We start from the raw sequence: 20,485 nt of genomic DNA on the forward strand, positions 1-20,485 counted from the left end.
AAGTCAATGTTTGATACATCAACAATGAAAAAGATGCCAAAGCATAAAATAAAATATAATTGACATGAGGTGTCTAAGATTTCCCAGAAGATTTGGACAGAATTGCTAATAATTAAATGTGAAGCAATTATGAGCCCATAACGCATGCAGTTAGAAAATTTCTCCTGAAGGCATCATATTATACATTTATATACTCTAAACCTGAGGAGAAGTGAGTAGGATATATATGAAAATCATATTTTTTAAAAAAGAAAGCAAAATCAACACTCATTTTATAAAATGGTGGCACAATCGTAAATCTTCTCTTCACCCTCATGATTCTTCAGACTTCTTTCTTTATATAGCAATGATTGATCTATTTAAGCATAATGAAAAGCATTACTGCACATCTCGATCTCCAGACTCCAGCTACAAGAAGCAACCTTAACTAGCAAAAATGGATTTTGTTCTAAATTACCTTAATGCCAATACAATTGGAGTTCTTTCGCTAATCCTCTTCTGTTTGTTTTTGTATCATCCCTTCAAATTTGCTCGAGGTAAAAAAGAGGCTCCCACAGTTGCAGGTGCATGGCCAATACTTGGTCACCTTCCACTGTTAAATGGTTCACATATACCCCATAGAGCCTTGGGTGATTTGGCTGACAAGTATGGACCCATATTCACCATCAAACTTGGCGTCAAAAAGGCTTTAGTAATTAGCAATTGGGAAATAGCTAAGGAATGCTTCACCACAAATGACATTTTTGTTTCGTCTCGCCCTAAGCTTGTTGCCGTTGAGTACATGGGCTACAACCAAGCCATGTTAGGCTTTGCACCCTATGGTCCTTATTGGCGCGAACTACGAAAGGTTGCAACGTTAGAGATCCTCTCTAATCGCCGAGTGGAGCAACTACAAGATGTTCGTGTCTCTGAAGTTCAACATTCGATTAAAGATCTCTTCAATGTTTGGTGTAGCAAAAAGAACGAGTCTGGTTATGCATTGGTAGAGCTGAAACAATGGTTTTATCATTTGACATTCAACATGGTTCTTCAAATGGTCGTTGGGAAGCGATATTTCAGTGCTACAACTGTGGATGATCAAGAGATGGCTCAAAGATGTGTGAAAGCTGTGAAGGAGTTCATGCGTCTCATAGGGGTGTTTACAGTGGGAGATGCTATTCCTTTTTTGAGAAGGTTTGATTTTGGTGGCCATGAGAAGGCCATGAAAGAAACTGGGAAAGAACTGGATAATATTTTGGGTGAGTGGTTAGAGGAGCACCGACAAAACAGGTCTTTGGGTGAAAGTATTGATCGAGACTTCATGGATGTGATGATTTCCTTGCTTGATGGAAAAACAATTCAAGGGATTGATGCCGATACCATCATCAAATCCACTGTACTGGTATGTAGTAAGCTATGATTTTGAAAAATTAAAGATTAAAGCCAAGAAAACGTGACTAATACGTATAATTTTATGATTAGAATGGTATATATATATATATATATATATATATAGTAAAAGAGGTTAGTTTTTTGTTGGAGTATAGTAGATGAGTAAAAATCTAATTTATTAATTGATTTGAGATCCGTTGGAAATGTATTTTGATCAGAGGGATATCTTTTAAATTTATGTACCAGAGATCGAAAAGAAGTGAAACTACAATAAAAAAAAACAAAAATCTTTAGCATGTAAATATCATGTCCATTTGCTTTGTGTTTTATTTAATTAAACTCCTCACTTATGGGACATTCTTCATTTTCATTACATATGTTTGATTTGCAGGCAGTAATTTTAGGAGCAACTGACACAACCAGTACTACTCTTACGTGGGCAATATGCTTGATGTTGAGAAATCCTTTTGCGTTGGAAAATGTTAAAGCGGAACTTGACATCCAAGTTGGAAAAGAAAGATGTATAACTGAATCTGATATAAGTAAGTTAACATACCTTCAAGCTGTTGTCAAAGAAACTTTAAGATTATACCCTGCAGGTCCTCTCTCAGTACCTCGAGAATTCACGGAGAATTGCACTTTAGGTGGCTACAACATTGAAAAAGGAACACGTCTAATTACAAATCTTTGGAAGATTCACACAGATATTAATGTTTGGTCAGATCCATTAGAGTTCAAACCAGAAAGGTTTCTCACCACCCACAAAGATGTTGATGTTAGGGGTCATCATTTTGAGCTATTACCATTTGGAGGTGGTAGAAGAATTTGTCCTGGAATATCCTTTGGCCTTCAAATGGTTCATTTAATTCTTGCTAGGTTTTTGCATTCCTTTCAAATCCTAAATATGTCAATTGAACCTCTTGATATAACTGAAACCTTTGGATCAACCAACACTATATCTACCCCACTTGACATTCTTATTAAACCATATTTATCTCCTAATTGTTATGTATGAAAGCATACGATCCATGTGTTAGCTGAGTGATATTGGTGTATAGTTTATTGTTGAACTATTCGATCTACTTCTATATTAAATAAGGTTTGCCTCAAATTATTTCAACAATGTATAATTGTTACTTTCTTTCTATTTTATATGCCTGTATAATTGTCAAGTTTTTTTAACTATTAACTATCATGAAGGAGGGAGTCTGCTTGAAGATTTTTTTTTGAGGATTATTTGGTCACAATATCATTTATATTAAAGCTGAATTAATTATTTATTTCGACCCAAATTCATGTTCTTGTGATTGCAAACCTTTTCTTATTTCATTGGTATATTGATATTTTAAACTGTAGTTTTTTTTCTTATTTCTTATAATTTATATTGATATTTCTAGTTCACACTTACAAAGTTATTGATCTAAGTGTGATAGAATCCCCTTTCTAAGTAGGTACTCCTTTGTTAGTATTCTATCAATGACCACCTTCCATCCTCTTGCGAATGATGCTGATGTAACTTTTTGTATGTTATCTTCAGTGTGTAGGATACAACATTGATAAGGGCAACCAACTTATTGTTTAACCCACTCAAATATAATCCTTTTTATATCTTTGCCAGCAAATGTTCCACTTCATTTCCATTATTGCAAAATTTAAGATTGATAATATTAGTTCTTAAATGATAAAAGCACTATTTTTATTTTTAAAAGAAAAAAGTTTATAACTTATTAATCTTTTTATATCAATTAGTTTTTAATATAATATGACAGTTTGTTAATCTTTCGGAAATCACAAAGCTATTTTACTCTATCAAATATGTTTGAGACACGTAAGACATATGACTAGTTTTTTTTGCTAAGAATGTAGAAAAATCCTCAGTGTGTTTGTAAAGAAAAAAAACTAGAAAAATCCTCAGTCAATAAGAAGAGTGTGATAATATATAATTACTTGTCAAGCAATTGCTAGTTGCTACTATTTTATGCATGAAAATTATTTTTGAATACAAAAATAGGACAACAAAGAGTTATTCCTTTCATTTTAGGATATATTTTTAGATGTGTTCATTAAAAGTATTAAAAAAATAAAATATATAGATAATTACATACGATATATTGCTCATGGTGTTAACTTTTTAATGTTTAAATGATCAAAGTGTATATTTATAACACTCATACAGGAAAAATATCTAACATGTATAGTCAATTTGTAATCTTATAAAGATTGCCTTTAGAACTTGACGTGTTTGCCAAGTTAAACATCTACAAGACTTTCCATTAATTTGACTGTAAAAAAAAAAAAAGACTTTCCATTAATATATTTGGAATTATAGAGGGAAAGAAGAAGTTTGCCTGGTTGCCAGTTCAACATCAAGTTAAATCAAACGAATTTTTTAAAAAATTAAATTGATTGTTTATGTGTGATTATTGGTGTGTTTTGTCCTTATTTTGCTACTTGGAGAATTTGTCAAACAAGCTCACTTGTATTCAGGACAAAATTGAGTGCCGCACACTTTACTATTGTCTGTTGTCTGATAAATTACATTATTGTGTATTACTTTATACTTGTTCTTGCCAAAGAACCTGATGGTAGAAACGTGCATCTAAAAAATGGGTGTAAATTAGGGTGGATAGAGAAATATTTTTGAAGAAAAATAAGGTTTAAATATATTTTTAGCAGTTTAGACACGCAAACTACGGTTTAAAAACAATTCAATACTAACAACAAAATCTTAAACAAAGGCAAACGCCGAAAGCGACAAAGGTGGTGACAAATTGGACACAAGCAGCATGTGAGAATACTGATTCATGAACGAGATCTTCCGAATGCTAGAAGTGGCAATGAACGAAAAGGAGTGAACTCAGATGGTGTGTTTTCAAAAGAGGTGTATATTGGTTTCTTCTCCAAAAAAATACAAAGGGTTTGATAGAACCAGATCGACGACAAGCACGACTTTTTATCGAGGCTGCTACCATGGCTGCTCCTGGCTTTGGAAGAACAGCAAGAGGCCTTTGTGGTCTCTTCACCATGACGGGACAGCCATGAACGATGACCGTAGTACTCGAAGGTCAAAAAGACTCCATCGGATTCTAGAGGTGCTATTCACAAACAAAGATGTTGTTGACAATAATTTTAATTCTTAAAAATAAAAACTAATCCAAATGTTGATTTATTTTAAAAACAATAAATAAAAACTCATCTAAACTGATAAACAATTAAACGGTGTTTATATTTATAAGGTCAGTTTACCCTCTAAAAGAGATCGAAGCTCGCTTTACATGATCCAAATTTCATACAAGTGTTTGTTTGATGCTTTTATGCGTGATTTTGTTTCTTTTGTAATTTTGTCTTTTTAATTTCATTCTTACTTTACCAAAGAAAAGCATACTGTAGGTAATGTTCCACTTCATTTCCTTTCTGTATGCTCGAAGTTTTTCTTTTAAGGTCTTTCTCACAAATGATTAATTTCTTACACTCCTGTAAGGCCAGAAGCATGAACGAAGCAGTAGAGTTATCTGCATCCTTTATCTTAGATTTTTCATCTCCTGACATCTGAAGGATACCATATCCAGTCTCTATTTGAATGACACGAACATATCTCCTTTTATAAAAACCTAAAGGAGGGGATTCAGAGCGTTTTGGACAACAACTTTCTATGTGAAAGAGAACCATTTTTAGGGCTCTTAGCTTTAAATCATTATATACTTTTTATGTTTGGATTTGATTATTATAATCAATCTATGAACAATTAATCTCTTTATCTATCGAAGTTGAAAATGACTGAATTTAATTTCATGTAATACTCTTCTTTTAATACTATTCAATTTTATTATTATTCTTCTTCCCTTAATGTCTGTTCTAGATTGATCAGATATTGCTTGATCTTAGGAATTGATAGTTTAGTTGATAGACATTCGTTTAATTTCTGAACTGAAAAGAGATCCTAATTGGGATTAATTATAGACATAGGTCAATATCAATTAGGTTCTTTTAAATTCTTAAATGTTGATGTTGGTCATTTATAATAATTTACAAAAATATTGGGACTTAATTTAAAGGAGTTAGACTCCTCTGCCTAAGACATCAAGGTTAGAAAATAACTCTGAATGTGAAATAAATTAATTACATGAATAACTAGATTAATTGATATTGTTTCATTGAAAAAGGAAGAAATCAAGTCTTACCCTAATTGTTCAAACTACTCATTCTCACAACAATATTGCGACTATCCTTTATTTATTCTCTTTTTATTACTTGTTTTTATTCTTATATTATTCTTTTATTATTCAAACACAAACTATTGAAAAATATTCTTACAAAACCTTAGTCTTGTGATTGGACTTGCTTGAATAATTACTAGTCTTATGGGAGACGACCTAGACCCATGTGTCCTAAACACTACTTCGAAACTTAATTTCACGTGTCCACACGAAAATTCCCTAACAACATGCACATTACACAAGTATTTTATCTAATAAGTGATATTTTAACATGAGTATTACATAGGATAAATGTTGTTTTAAATAATTATAATTATAATTCACGATACATAAATATTTTTAAATTTATAAATTATATTATAAGAAAGTTTATTCATAATCAATTGTGATGTAATGTTATTTTAAAATTAAAATGCATCAATGATTAAGAAAATCAAGTATAAAAATAAAAATAAAAAAATAATTTGAGTTGAAATGATTAGAAGACATATTTTATAGTTTTATGGTTTTTGTGGAGATGTGTAAACACACCTCGCATTAAGAGAAAAGAGAGAGTATAGAGAATATTTAATTAAGAGAATAAGCAAAATGAGAGTATTAATTAAAAACATTTATTCAAGAGTGTAAGGAAAGTGCAAATTAAATATTTCAATTTATATTATACGACTCATAGGAGTATACGAAACATAAATATGAAAGATAATATAATGTGATAAAAAAATATAATAAGATAAAAGAAGTATAATATTAAGTGCTAGAAACAAAATAATTTTTTAATATCATTACGCAAACAAACAAAATTTCATTGGCAATTTATTGGGTATCTGTTTTCTTAGGCAATCATGTTTGTAGCCACTATATATATATATGTGTGTGTGTATGTATATATGTATATGTATGTGTGGCTTTCTATTGTTACACATGAGTAAAATGGTAGATTTTTTACCAATTATTAAGTGACAATTAATCAAAATGTATTGGTATGAATCATTGTAATATAGGTAATAATCAAAACAAAAAATAACATAAAGAACAATACATTCTATGACAATTCTTCTAAAAATCGATGTTGGTATAAAGAAAATAACATTGGTTATTTAAAAATTTGATATTTTTTACTAACAATATCGGTTATCCTAAAAACCAACGTTGTTTTATGATTTATTTTTAAATATTGTATTTGTTTTTTAATCAGTAATTTATAGTAATTAATTCATATCACTTATCGTTCAAAGTTGTATAAAAACGCATAAAATCAGCCATGGACCAAAAGTTATAAATAAAGTATATCAATATATCATGCACCAAAGGTAGTTATAAACATTTATAAACAAAATAATATATTGTAAACAAAAATTTACAAATTGATAATATATTAAAGTAGTAATATAATTTAATTACAAACAAAGCCAACATAAAACAAAATTAGAAATTACATCTGGGAACTCAAATATAATTTGAGTTCTAAGAAGCAAATTTTGTATTTGTGAAAAAGTCATTCATCCATTTTCAATTTTTGCGGTCTTGTTATGATGATTATAAATTATTCTACACTCTATCCCTTCCAAGTTCAGATGAGTGAATCTTGCAGTTTTTATAAATGAGTAAATGGTATTTGGCACATCCTGAAATGCAAAAGAAATTCATATTAGATAATTATATGATATCAAAATTTGACATACAAAAAGAAGTACTTAATTACTCATTAAATTGTTGTAAGTCACTTTGTACTCAGTGAGAAAGAATTTAAAAGTGATTGAGTTAGGAACTTAATGGTACAAAGAATGTCATTTAGGAAAAACTTTTGATTCAGAGTTGCTTTTGAAGATGGTGAGGAATAAAACACTTTGTCCATAGTAGGTCAAGGTGACCTGATGATTTTCAGTGAGCCTATAAAACTCTCTAAGTTTTGTCCATCCAACAAGTAGCTAGAGTTGGACTCACTAAATCTTGGTTATATATGACAAAGTGCATGCTACCACTAGAGTGTAGCAAATGTCACGTAGGCTCTAGTTCATCCTTTCATCTTATAGCAAATGACCTATTCATTTCACTGTAAGACTATATTTAACAAATAAATTAATATAAGCAAAAGTATTATTATATATCAAGTCGTGTTTATTTTAGAATAGTCTTGAAATAATTTCTAACCTAATCAATAACATGAATAGTGTTGAACATTTCATCTGATTCTTTGTTAATCTTTATCATTATGTTAGCCATTTCCTTCCAATTTTGTTGATGTTCATCCATGGTTTCTAAACTCCATTTATAATATAAACATGACATTCATATGCATGATACATTTGACATACCTATATGATATTCCTATTTTGGGGGCCTAAGGCTATGAAAGAATTGTCACAACAACACAAAGTCCTATTAACAAGCACATACATACAAAACCATGCAAATCAGAAACAAAGTTGTGCAACCAAAGCCTATTTTCAAGCAGTGTGTACATGAAGCTACTACCATATACATGAACCAGAAGGCCACAACTATATACAACACGATGCACTATCATAGCTTAAAAACACATGTATAATTTAACATCCACGGTAATAACCGCAAACCAAGCAAAAATAAAACACAAACAACAACACTATCATAGCTTACTGATAACTGCTAAATAATTGTATTTTGATAATAGAAAATAAGGCAAAATTGTCTTTAAAAATAATTATTTAGCAGTTATTTGCGCTTAAATATTAAAGAATTGAAGTTTTGTTGAATTTTGGCTACAGATATAAAAACTGAAGGTGTAACAAGCAAAAAGGCCAGAAAAATTGAAGAAAAGAAGAAAATCTGAAGCAGGCCCAGTCCAATACGCGCGCTTAGCGCGCGTCACGCGCTAAGCCCATGATCCAACAGAAGTGTGCGCTAAGCCTGCAACACGCGCGCTAAGCCCGCGATCTAACAGAAGCACGCGCTAAGCCTGCAACATGCGCGCTAAGCCCGCGATCTACACGCGCTGAGCGCGCCTACGAAGGCCCAAAGCCCACTTCAGCAGCTATAAATAGAGAGCCAGTCCAAGGGACAGAACACACCACGACAGAACCCCCTCTCCTAGGGGTTTCATTTATTCCCTTTCTTTCTTTCACCCCTTTCTCATTGTAAAGCCCTCAATGGCCATGAGTGGCTAAACCCTTAGTTAGGGTCTGACAGGACTAGAAGCCAATGTGATGTATGATGTACTCTTCACTATTTATCAATGTAATACCAGGTTTTTTCTTTCCTATTTTCTTTTCTGTTTTTATCTTGCATACTCATCTTTATATTCTGTTAGGGGTTAGATGCTCGGGAGAGGGTAACTTCTAAATAAGATTTAAAGAACATATGCATGCATTAGTTTTAGGGGTTAGACGCTCGGGAGGGGATAACTTCTAATAGAACAAGAAGAAAAGATATCATAATAAAATCATTGTTAGGTATAGAGTGATTGCATTATGCCCATGCGTCAAAGCAAACATCTAGAATTAGAACTTCATGCATTTTATCTATTGAGTCTTTGCAAAGGCATTTGGGAGATAGATAGGTAAAATAGGCTTGTCATCGTGAGGCATCAGGGGCAAGTAAATGAATAGATGTGGGTAGGATAAAATCACCTGAATTGGTAAAAAAAAATCATAAACTCATACATCCTAGGCAGACAAGGCAAGTCAATTCCTAACACTATTTTATCTTGAATTTATCTTTTTTTTTATCTAAATCCTTTTATCTTTCCAATCTTCTATCTTTTTTATCTTTTAATTTTATCTTTAATTCTTTATCTTTTAATTTTATCTTTACATCTTTTATCCTTTCTTTATCTTATCTTCTATCTTTCTTTATCTGTTATTTTAAATTTATCTTTTGCTTTTAAATTGGATTTGCATTAATATAAGTACAAACAAAGTCCCTGTGAATTCGACACTCGGACTTCCGAGAACTTTACTACTTGTGACGATTTGGTACACTTGCCAACGAGTTAACAAGTTTTTGGCGCCGTTGCCGGGGACTTTGTTTTTCGTACTTGATTATTTGTATATTCCAATTTTAAAGCAATTAGTTTTCACTTTTATTTTTTAGTTTACTTTCTTTTTTCTATTATTTTTTTAGTTGCTTCATTTTATTTTTCAATTTTTTCTCTTTATTCTTTTTTTTAAAAAAATAAAAATAAAAAAATAAAAAATAAAAATAAAAAGATATTTAAGTTTAATTTTTATTCTGTGATAACGTGCACGGTAGTTATTTCTTTTGTGAATAGTGCACATTCCTTCTCTAGAGAACGCATCATGACAGAAGATCGTCCAAAGAGTATGACACTAGATGATTACTCTAGTCCTATTATACCTCAATACTTCACCAGCATAGCCAGACCAGAGGTGTAGGCGGCCAACTTCTCATATCCATATTCCTTGATCCAGCTGATTCAAGGGAATCTATTTCACGGCCTACCAAGTGAAGATCCATACGCACACCTGGCCACATACATCGACATTTGCAACACGGTGAAGATAGCCGGAGTTCCTGAAAATGCAACACGCCTCAATCTTTTCTCTTTTTCACTAGCAGGGGAAGCAAAAATATGGCTTCGCTCATTTAAGGGGAATAGCCTGCGGACATGGGACGAGGTGGTGGAGAAGTTCTTGAAGAAATATTTCCCAGAGTCAAAGACCACTGAAGGGAAGATGGAAATTTCTTCATTCCATCAATTTCCAGATGAATCCCTCAGCGAGGCACTCGATCGCTTTCATGGGTTACTCAGGAAGACGCCTACACATGGCTACAGTGAACCGGTGCAACTAAACATCTTCATAGATGGCCTGCGACCACAATCAAAGCAATTACTAGATGCATCCGCAGGAGGGAAGATCAAGCTAAAGACACCGGAGGAGGCAATGGAACTCATAGAAAACATGGCAGCTAGTGATCACGCCATTCTTCGTGATCACACATATGCACCAACAAAGAGAAGCCTTCTAGAACTCACCACTCAAGATGCAATCTTGGCTCAAAAGAAGTTGTTGTCCCAACAATTAGAAGCCCTGACAGAGACCCTCAACAAGCTTCCACAGCAACTACAAGCGATAAGTCATTCTCACTCTTCTATTATGCAGGTAAGGGGATGTCACATATGTGGAGGAACACATGCGTCAGGCTTATGCATGGTCCAAGATGAAGCATCCAATGAAATTAACTACATGAGCAGTCATAATCATCAAGGATTTCATCAAAGAGGACCACCAGGATTCTATCAGAGCGATAATTTTTTGCAGGACCACGATTGGAGATATTATCCAAGTAATAACTTCAACCAAGGGGGTTCACCCTATCAGCATCCTAGCCAGGATTCGAGTCAGCAAGAGAAGCAACCTATCAGTATAGAGGAAATGCTATTAAGCTTCATCCAAAAAACAAGGGCAATTCATGCAGGAAACAAGGTCACATCAGAAGAGCACTGATGCAGCAATCAGAAATCTGGAAGTACAATTAGCTAAGCTAGTTGCTGAAAGGCCCACCGAAACCTTTACGGTAAATACTAAGATGAAGCCCAAAAAGGAGTGCAAGGTAATTTTAACTGAGGAAGATGTGGAAGAAGAAAAGAAGGAAGAGATAGAAAGAAATGAGGAGAAAGCACAACAATGGGAGAAGTACTCACAAGTAGAAATTCAACAAGAAAGTATTCTCCAAGTCAATACCACTCCTCATCAACTGATTGTCAAGGAAGAAAGACATGGAAAACATGATAAACCCTTAAGTGTCCTTCTCTCCTTGACCACCAGCACTTTTCTTGCTACAATATGGAAGGTGTTTCTAGCATACATGAGTTTCATGGCGTCTCTAGCTAAGAGACGAAAATGCAAGGAAGATGTGTTCTTTGTGACCTTCATGCCACCTTGAAGGCATTTGACCCGTCAAGCTAATGACGTTAAAGAAGCGCTTATTGGGAGGCAACCCAAGATTTCTAACTTTATCTCTTTTAGTTAATTGCAATTTGTTTCTTTTAGGATAGTTGTGTTATTTCTTTTCTTTATTTTGAATTTGTGCATTTTGATTTTATGCATTTTAATTTCAGTAGTTTAAATTTAGTCATTGAATAAAAATTGCATGATATTTGTGAAGTCACTATTTAGGTTTTTTCTGAAGGATTCAACACTTGAAATGCTACATGACAATTGTGAAAATACTGGTTTCCTGGAAGCAAGAGTCAGTCAAACAGTGAGACATGAATCACAAAGAGAGAAAAGGTTAGCTTGATGGAAAGAGATCATGGTCCGGTAAGCCAATAACTTTATCTTGTCCCGGTGAGCTGTGTGAACTTAATTATGAGAGAACGTCTGTTTTTAAATTCCTAATTTTGCATCATTCTTAGACTGTTAGATTATTTACATAAGGTGGATATGATCAAGGCCATGTTTTTTTTATTTTTTTATTTTAGCCACATAGCCAAAAAGCCAACCTGTGATGAAATTTATCCCTTGCACCCTTGTTGAGCCAAAATTAGCAATTTTTTTTTTTTTTTTAAAAAAAAAACCCCTGAGCCTAATTGTGATATCTCTAACCTTATTTTAGGGTTCTAAGAGAGCATAAAGGTTTTAGTCATAATAAACCCCTAATTTGGGGGATGGGTAGAATGAAGATGGTCTTGGGAATGTAAAAGTAGCACATAATAAGGCACCCAAAAAAAAAAAGAGCTTGTAAGCCCAAAGTCTCTTTCCAAAAAAAAAAAGAAAAAAAAAGAAAAAAGAAAATAAGGGCAGAAAAAAAAAAAAGAGGTGTCATAAGTGCTAAGGTTGGAAATAAGAAAAATAGATTGCATATGTGTTAAGGCTGAAAAACAAATAAAGCCTAGGCTAAGTATAAGTTTTTCTAGGATGAATGCTCTCTTATAACCTTAAGTTTGAAATCCCAGAAAAACCATGATTTCTTGTCTAGCCTGGCCCCATTACAAGCCAATAAAAGTCCTTAGTGATCCACCAAATGTAAGTAAGAATAACTTTAATTGAGATGAAGTGCAAAATTTAGGAATCTTAGTTGCAGGTCGTATAAATTTTAAACACTCACCCCAGACACTTGTGCGTAGAGATAAACACTAACCTTGTGAGGAAAGTGAGGCAAACCAACTTGATTGATTTCCGATACTAACCAATTTCATCTTAATGTAATTCATGCTTCCATTGTGGGATTATGACAAATGCGGAAAGGACCACTTGGAGGAATCTGAGAAATTGTACCCATTGAAAGTGTTGAAGCATTCGGAGCCTGCTTTTAATTTGATTTGCTTGGGGACAAGCAAAGTTTTAATTTGGGGGATTTTGATAACTGTTAAATAATTGTATTTTGATAATAGAAAATAAGGCAAAATTGTCTTTAAAAATAATTATTTAACAGTTATTTGCGCTTAAATATTAAAGAATTAATGTTTTGTTGAATTTTGGCTACAGATATAAAAACTGGAGGTGTAACAAGCAAAAAGGCCAGAAAAATTGAAGAAAAGAAGAAAATCTGAAGCAGGCCCAGTCCAATACGCGCGCTGAGCGCGCATCACGCGCTAAGCCCATGATCCAACAGAAGTGCGCGCTAAGCCTGCAACACGTGCGCTAAGCCCGCGATCTACACGCGCTGAGCGCGCCTACGAAGGCCCAAAGCCCACTTCAGCAGCTATAAATAGAGAGTCAGTCCAAGGGACAGAACACACCACGACAGAACCCCCTCTCCTAGGGGTTTCATTTATTCCCTTTCTTTCTTTCACCCCTTTCTCATTGTAAAGCCCTCAATGGTCATGAGTGGTTAAACCCTTAGTTAGGGTCTGGCAAGCCTAGAAGCCAATGTGATGTATGATGTACTCTTCACTATTTATCAATGTAATACCAGGTTTTTTCTTTCCTATTTTCTTTTCTGTTTTTATCTTGCATACTCATCTTTATATTTTGTTAGGGGTTAGATGCTCGGGAGAGGGTAACTTCTAAATAAGATTTAAAGAACATATGCATGCATTAGTTTTAAGGGTTAGACGCTCGGGAGAGGATAACTTCTAATAGAACAAGAAGAAAAGATATCATAATAAAATCATTGCTAGGCATAGAGTGATTGCATTATGCCCATGCGTCAAAGCAAACATCTAGAATTAGAACTTCATGCATTTTATTTATTGAGTCTTTGCAAAGGCATTTGGGAGATAGATAGGTAAAATAGGCTTGTCATCGTGAGACATCAGGGGCAAGTAAATGAATAGATGTGGGTAGGATAAAATCATCTGAATTGGTAAAAAAAAAAATCATAAACTCATACATCCTAGGCAGACAAGGCAAGTCAGTTCCTAACACTATTTTATCTTGAATTTATCTTTTTTTTTTTTATCTAAATCCTTTTATCTTTCTAATCTTCTATCTTTTTTATCTTCTAATTTTATCTTTAATTCTTTATCTTTTAATTTTATCTTTACATCTTTTATCCTTTCTTTATCTTATCTTCTATCTTTCTTTATCTGTTATTTTAAATTTATCTTTTGCTTTTAAATTGGATTTGCATTAATATAAGTACAAACAAAGTCCCCGTGGATTCGACACTCGGACTTCCGAGAACTTTACTACTTGTGACGATTTGATATACTTGCCAACGAGTTAACACTTACGAATACAAACTTCATTAGAGAATCGCAATAACAACAACACCAACATTTACACCATTATCAATTTCAGAGAACACATTTTCAGACATGAAGCAAACGCGTTGCAATGCTGTCACCACCTCAAGCGTGTTTCGTCTTCTCGAAACCAAATAGGACTTACTTGTCACGAGGTATGGAAAAGACAAAACGCAGCTAAGGTGGTGACGACAAAATGTTGGAATGCGAGGAAGAAGAGGCGTGGGGAGTTACCTGCTCACGGACTTACCTGCTGATGGAGCAAACACGGCGAAGAGGCAAAGAGACGCGAACAGACAAGAACGTAAGGAAGAGTGTGTGAGAGAAAATAGGGCTCATAGAGACAGTTCATATATTTTTAAATATAGATTTTAACATCGATTTTTACTAAAAACTGATGTTAACTAAGTGATGTTAACATATCATTTATTAACATCGATTTTTCAAAAAAACCGATTTTACCATTACTTCATTAACATCGAGTTTTCAACAAACCAATGTTAACTCAGTCATGTTAACATCGATTTTTAAAAAAATCGATGTTAACAAAGTCACGTTATTTCCAATTATGTCATCACGTTTTTGTTAACATCGGTTTTATCAAAAATCAATGTTAAGATAACGATGTTAAATCTATATTTTATAGTAATGGCTAAACTCAAATAGATTTATCTTTCATAATATATATATATATATATATATATAATATGAAGGCAAGGAGGAGGAAAGGAGGACTTCGAGGCGCATGATCTCTCCAAAAAATTTAAGTGTACTTAAATTAGTATATAAAAAAGTACAGCCCCCTAAAATTTATAACAAAAGTATTGGAAATTATATAAAAAATTACTATACTAGTTAACATTGAGAAAGGAAAAAAGAGAGAAATATAAATATAATAAGTATCATAATTTAATAGAAATAAGAGAGGTAATGAAAACTAAAGGTGTTAATGAAGTATTTATAATGTTGAGAAGAAGTTCACGTATAATTATCTAAAATTATTTTATTCATCTAATTTATATCTTTTTTTCATATATTATTATTTGTTACGCAATATAGTTGTATATATTTTATTTTTAAAATATTAAATATAGATAATATATTAAAATTTTATATATATTTTATGCTTGTGAAAATTTAATTTTTAATAAATTATGTTTTCCTTTTCCTTGACCGCGCTCGAATCAAATTTCTAGCTGCACGCACGCGTACATACACTACGCGGGTATCAATCCTCCAGGCCTCCACTTGGATAATTGGTTTTTCTTAAGTTAATAAACTTAATAAAAAAAATTAAAAATATTTTGAGAAGCCTCTTAATAATTTATATGGAGCTTTTCTGTAAGTTAACACTATTTAAACGAACCCTCAGACACTTAACTGTTTGCTACATATTATCAATTCATTTTTAATTCTCTGATAACTACGTCTCAATGCTGATTGCTTGTTACTCACTAGTTTCTTGATGCTGCTTTAGCAATTGGTACTTTCTTGTAGCATAATAACGTCATTCTTGAAATCTTACACTAGCATCACTTTTTAATATAAAATTTAGCATTATTGAAAACTCAATAGAAGTTTCTAAAAGTTTAATATTTTGTAATTAATATTTAAATTTATTTGCTTCATGTTATATAATATAGTTTACAATTAATCATTAAAACAGATTTTTATTAATTAACATAAATTTTAACATTTTGAAAATTTGAATTTTAAATATATATATATATATATATATATATATATATATATATATTTTAATATATTTATATATTTTTATTATTATTAAAATAATTTATATATATTAAATTCATTCCACATAATATTTTTCTTATATTTTACAACAATACCCGCAAACGAGCACCACTAAATTTTGTTCTGAGGATAAAGGTTTGACAGAAATCAGATGACTATAAAACAAAATGAAAGGACATTTTCATTCTCTATCCATGTAGCAAAAGGACAAAAAATGCAATAAAATCACAGGTAAACATTCAATGCATTTTTCATAAAAAATCTACTCGACTTTACAATTTTGTTTTTAATTTGAGGTTTGATTTTTATCGTTGTATTTTGTTTATTTTATTATTTAAATTTGAAATTTTTATTTCTCGTGCTTGCAATATAAGCAAATCTTGATTTTTTCCTTATATTTCCTTTTTGTTTTTATCCTTTCATTTCTGATTTTTAAATAATTTTTTTAATATTTATTTTAAGGCAGATAAACAATATTGAATTTTGTAATCTAGAAAAAATAGAGATATTACATGCTGACATATATATTACCACTGACAATAATGAATGTTACTTAAGAAGATCACTTACCTTATTAATTTTGAGAATTTTAATGAAATATTGAGTTAACATAAATAATTTAGGAATTTCCTAATAAATAAATAGATCAATAGCTTGAGATAATGTGGATGGCACAATTCCCCAAGAAGTCATGACTTTTCAACCCCGCGTTGTTGTGGTGAAACCCCCCATCTATGCATATCCTAACTAATATAAAGTCCATAATCGGGACCAAAATCGATCAAATAGATTTTGACACATGCATGTTGATATAGTCTCGTTGGTCTCTCAATAATTGGTGTGCATTGAAAAGTTGTGGGTGGTGATTATGACATTGAGTTGTCTTATTGTATATTGATATTAAATATATATATAATTTTAGTTGATATGTTTAATATAGTACTTGCTTTATTTGAGGTAAATGCCATGTTTTTGTTGAGTACGTTTGTTTTTGGCAGTGTATCCTTACATTTTGTTTGCTTTTTGGTGGCTCCAGCTAGGGTGAACCACCACATATATAGTTGGTTTGCTGGAAGTCATTAAAAATGACTTGTTATAATAAGTCATTTATCTTGTTACATTTATTGTGTATTTGGTCCCTAAAACTTTTATTTTTTTAGTGGATGGTAATGGTTCTCTCATTCTTCTTTCAAAACTGCGCATATCCATTCCTAGTATAGCTGTCACATAGAGTGTTGATGGTGATGAGTTGTTGGTTTGCGTATTATACTAAAAATTTAGATCACATATTAGACTCTCCAATGGATGATAACGAAGGCACATAAGCATTGGACAATTTCTTCAAACAATAATGACTAAAATAATGAATTCAAATTCTAAAATCATTTAGTTTGCCAAGAAATACCCTGTCCAATTCTACTCCAAAAGCATGAAGGTAAATCAAAAGCCAAAAGTAATAAAAATAATGTCAAATGATATTTTTTTTTTCAGTTTATTCCTCTATCTTTTAAAAAAAAATATTTCTATCCTTATCCTTTTAAATTAATTCATAATTATTCTTTTGCCCATCTAATGTTAACTCCATTAATGAGATAAAAATATTAATGGAAAAAAATCACCATAAAGTGTAAGTTTATTTCTTCTCTTCTTCTCCCACTGCACCACCCTCACCCATCACCACCGCTCACAACCACCGTACACCCACAACCAAAGTCTTATGATCCATGCAACCAAGTTAGATACCACCATCAACTGGTGTGTCACCATCTCCTACCAAAATGTCGATGCGCACCCAATGACCACCATAGCCACCCAAACACCGATAATCCCAGGTACCATCCAAACCACCACACCATATCATGTGCACCATCAACCTTAGTCACTCATATTTGTCCAAAACAACTTAGATCCATAACCAATCCATTGTGCCATCTTTGCCAAGCCCAACACCACCAACTATAACCCAAACACCCCCTAAACACAAATCACAGGCCAAATCCATCCAAAACAACTCAGATATGAAACCACCAATGCACCACCATCACCACTGTCAATGTGAACTTCTTGGGTGTTATCCAAGGGACAAATCTTGATGGGATGCACCAAGGAAGGAAGAAAGGGAGGATTGACAAGAGAGAGGAGGGGGGAGAAGGGATAAGAAGAGGAGGAAGACGAAGGAAAAATTATATTTTGTGGTAGTTTTTAACTACTAATACCTTTATGCCATTAACGACATTAACTTTATATACACAAAAGGACCATATTGAATCAACTTTAAAAAAATAAAAGATCAAAATAAACTTTCTAAAAGATGAAGGATTAAACTAAACTGACACTACCAGAAGTTTGACATGTGATGGGGATGAGATTTTGAAGGTGACTTGTCAATGGTAGATTTTGATTTTGCCGCTACACCTTGCCAAAGCTCATGGAGGAGGGGAGACCCATGATGAGGTTGATGCCATCGTTTGTGGTCGTCATAGGCATTCTCCAAGAATGATTCATCCTCGATCTCAAGTACTAATTCAGTGTTGTATTGGACTTTTTTGGGGTTCAGAGTAAAAAATAAAAAATGGATCCCTAAACAACCGAAACGTATTTCATAAATAATTTATTGACAAAAAATTTCATAAATTTATAAATTTAATCATAAATAAATAAAACATAAAAACCTTGTATATTAAAAAGTTCACCAAAATGAAGTTAATAATTTTTTATAGATTTTTTAAAAGTTATGGCCCCTCAAAATGAGGACCTCAAATCGTTGATCATCTTATGCATGTATCTAAGACAACACTGAATTCAAGATCTCCTGCATTCACATCGACTACAACTTTGTTTGCCACATTACCGCTAGAGCAAGGACTCCCCCACACTGCTAGCCTCGACCCTTCCTTTAAAATGATCACCATTAACTACAAAAGGGTGCTTCTTTTCCCCATTTTCTCATTTAGGGTTTCGAAACTCCCATTCTAATATGGGCAAAGAGAAAGTGATTTTAAACAACTGTTGAGTATATTCATGATTGAATGCATTCAACGAATTTTCTTCTTGAAAGTAGTTGCTATATTTATTTTAAGCAATGAATATTGTGCACGAACTCCATCACTTTCACCAACAATCCCTCCAAGGAACCTGTCTCTACAAGCAAGACAACTTAGGGCCAAAATATAATTTCTTTTTGTATAGAGGTGGTACACCTTAGGGAAAGATTCTTGTATTTCCCCTTCCACTTTCGTTGAAAGCTCTATCCATTAACAAGTTACACATGTATATTATCACACACCTTACAACTTTTTGATTATCCACCTGATTGTATCAATGTTCTTCTTATAAATGAAATGATATGAGCCATTTTGCAGTCAATTGAGATCTTGAAGAAAACAAAGAAGGCTGCAAAATAATCCCAAACCAGCAAAAAAGAAAAATATCATAATAAAATCAACCATGACATGATTTGGGTTAACACATATATGAATTCAAAAGTATCTAAATATATATGCAAATCAAAAAACCTAGAGTAATGTCACAAATTAGATCGTTAAAATTCTGCAATTACTACAAATTCTATGATGAATATGAAATTAACTCTATAAAATTGGCTTTCAAGTTCAAAATTATTTTTTACTTAATATGTATTATTTTAACCTCATATCACTAGTCAAGGTAAGAGATCCAACAAATGTCTTAAATTTGATAAATAGCCAGAGCCACGTGTAAGTATAGTTGAGTCATCAATGATAATGAGAAAAAATATCTCTGTCTAAACAAACAAAGGAAGTGAAACCGGTCCCCCAAATATTTACATGAAATAATTTAAAAGATAGATTAGCTTCTGACATGTTATTGGGGAATTGAAAATCTTCTATTTTGTACATTATATGGGGTATGTCTTATTTTAATCCCTCTTGCTGTTGATGAGTTTCGTCGGGTGTATGGTTTTGGGTGGGGCATTATGTTCATCTTTTGCTAAATGATCACCTCTTATACTTTAACCTAGTGTTTGATAAATCTTAGAAAGAGATATATTTTATTAAGTAAATCTCATACGACTTGTGTGTACTTAGTTAAACGTTAAAAATATAAATAATTTCATCTTTTGTTAAGTGAGCACCTCTTATACTCTAATCTAGTGTTTGATAAATCTTAGAAAGAGATATAATTTTGTTAAGTAAATCTCACACAATCTGTGTATTTGGTTAAATGTTAAAGCTCATATTAAACAGAAACACACGTTTCAAGGTACAAAAGTTAAAACAATACCAGCGAAGCTTTTGTTTTTTTCAACGACACAATCTGACATTTCAGTGCAGTATTTTTGACTTTGTACTATACGAACAATGCTAGTTGCTACCAAACAGCTCACCACGACACATCACAAATTAGAATCCAACTGTGATCAACGATAACGTGATTATTAATTCAAAGAAGATAAATAAACAAAATTATATTTCAATCAAAATTCAACACATCACTACTTTTCGCACAACCAATTACTGCATATTGAATA

At 32.4% G+C, this 20,485-nt stretch overlaps 2 protein-coding genes across 2 annotated transcripts; both read left to right on the plus strand.

The window, feature by feature from the left end:
- Window positions 1-218: 218 nt before the first annotated feature.
- LOC100803451 (cytochrome P450 82A4-like) lies at window positions 219-2,482 on the plus strand. The gene is made up of 2 exons (XM_014771725.3): window positions 219-1,381; window positions 1,763-2,482. The coding sequence occupies exons 1-2, from the start codon at window positions 437-439 to the stop codon at window positions 2,384-2,386; spliced, it is 1,569 nt and encodes a 522-aa protein (XP_014627211.1). The 5' UTR covers window positions 219-436; the 3' UTR covers window positions 2,387-2,482.
- A 7,383-nt stretch (window positions 2,483-9,865) lies between these two features.
- LOC113000468 (uncharacterized) lies at window positions 9,866-11,035 on the plus strand. Its single transcript, XM_026127186.1, has 2 exons — window positions 9,866-9,887; window positions 10,008-11,035. Exons 1-2 carry the CDS (start codon window positions 9,866-9,868, stop codon window positions 11,033-11,035), a joined length of 1,050 nt encoding a protein of 349 aa, XP_025982971.1.
- Window positions 11,036-20,485: the final 9,450 nt, after the last annotated feature.

The sequence above is a fragment of the Glycine max genome, chromosome 19 (genome assembly GCF_000004515.6).
Source record: "Glycine max cultivar Williams 82 chromosome 19, Glycine_max_v4.0, whole genome shotgun sequence".
Taxonomy (NCBI): domain Eukaryota; kingdom Viridiplantae; phylum Streptophyta; class Magnoliopsida; order Fabales; family Fabaceae; genus Glycine; species Glycine max.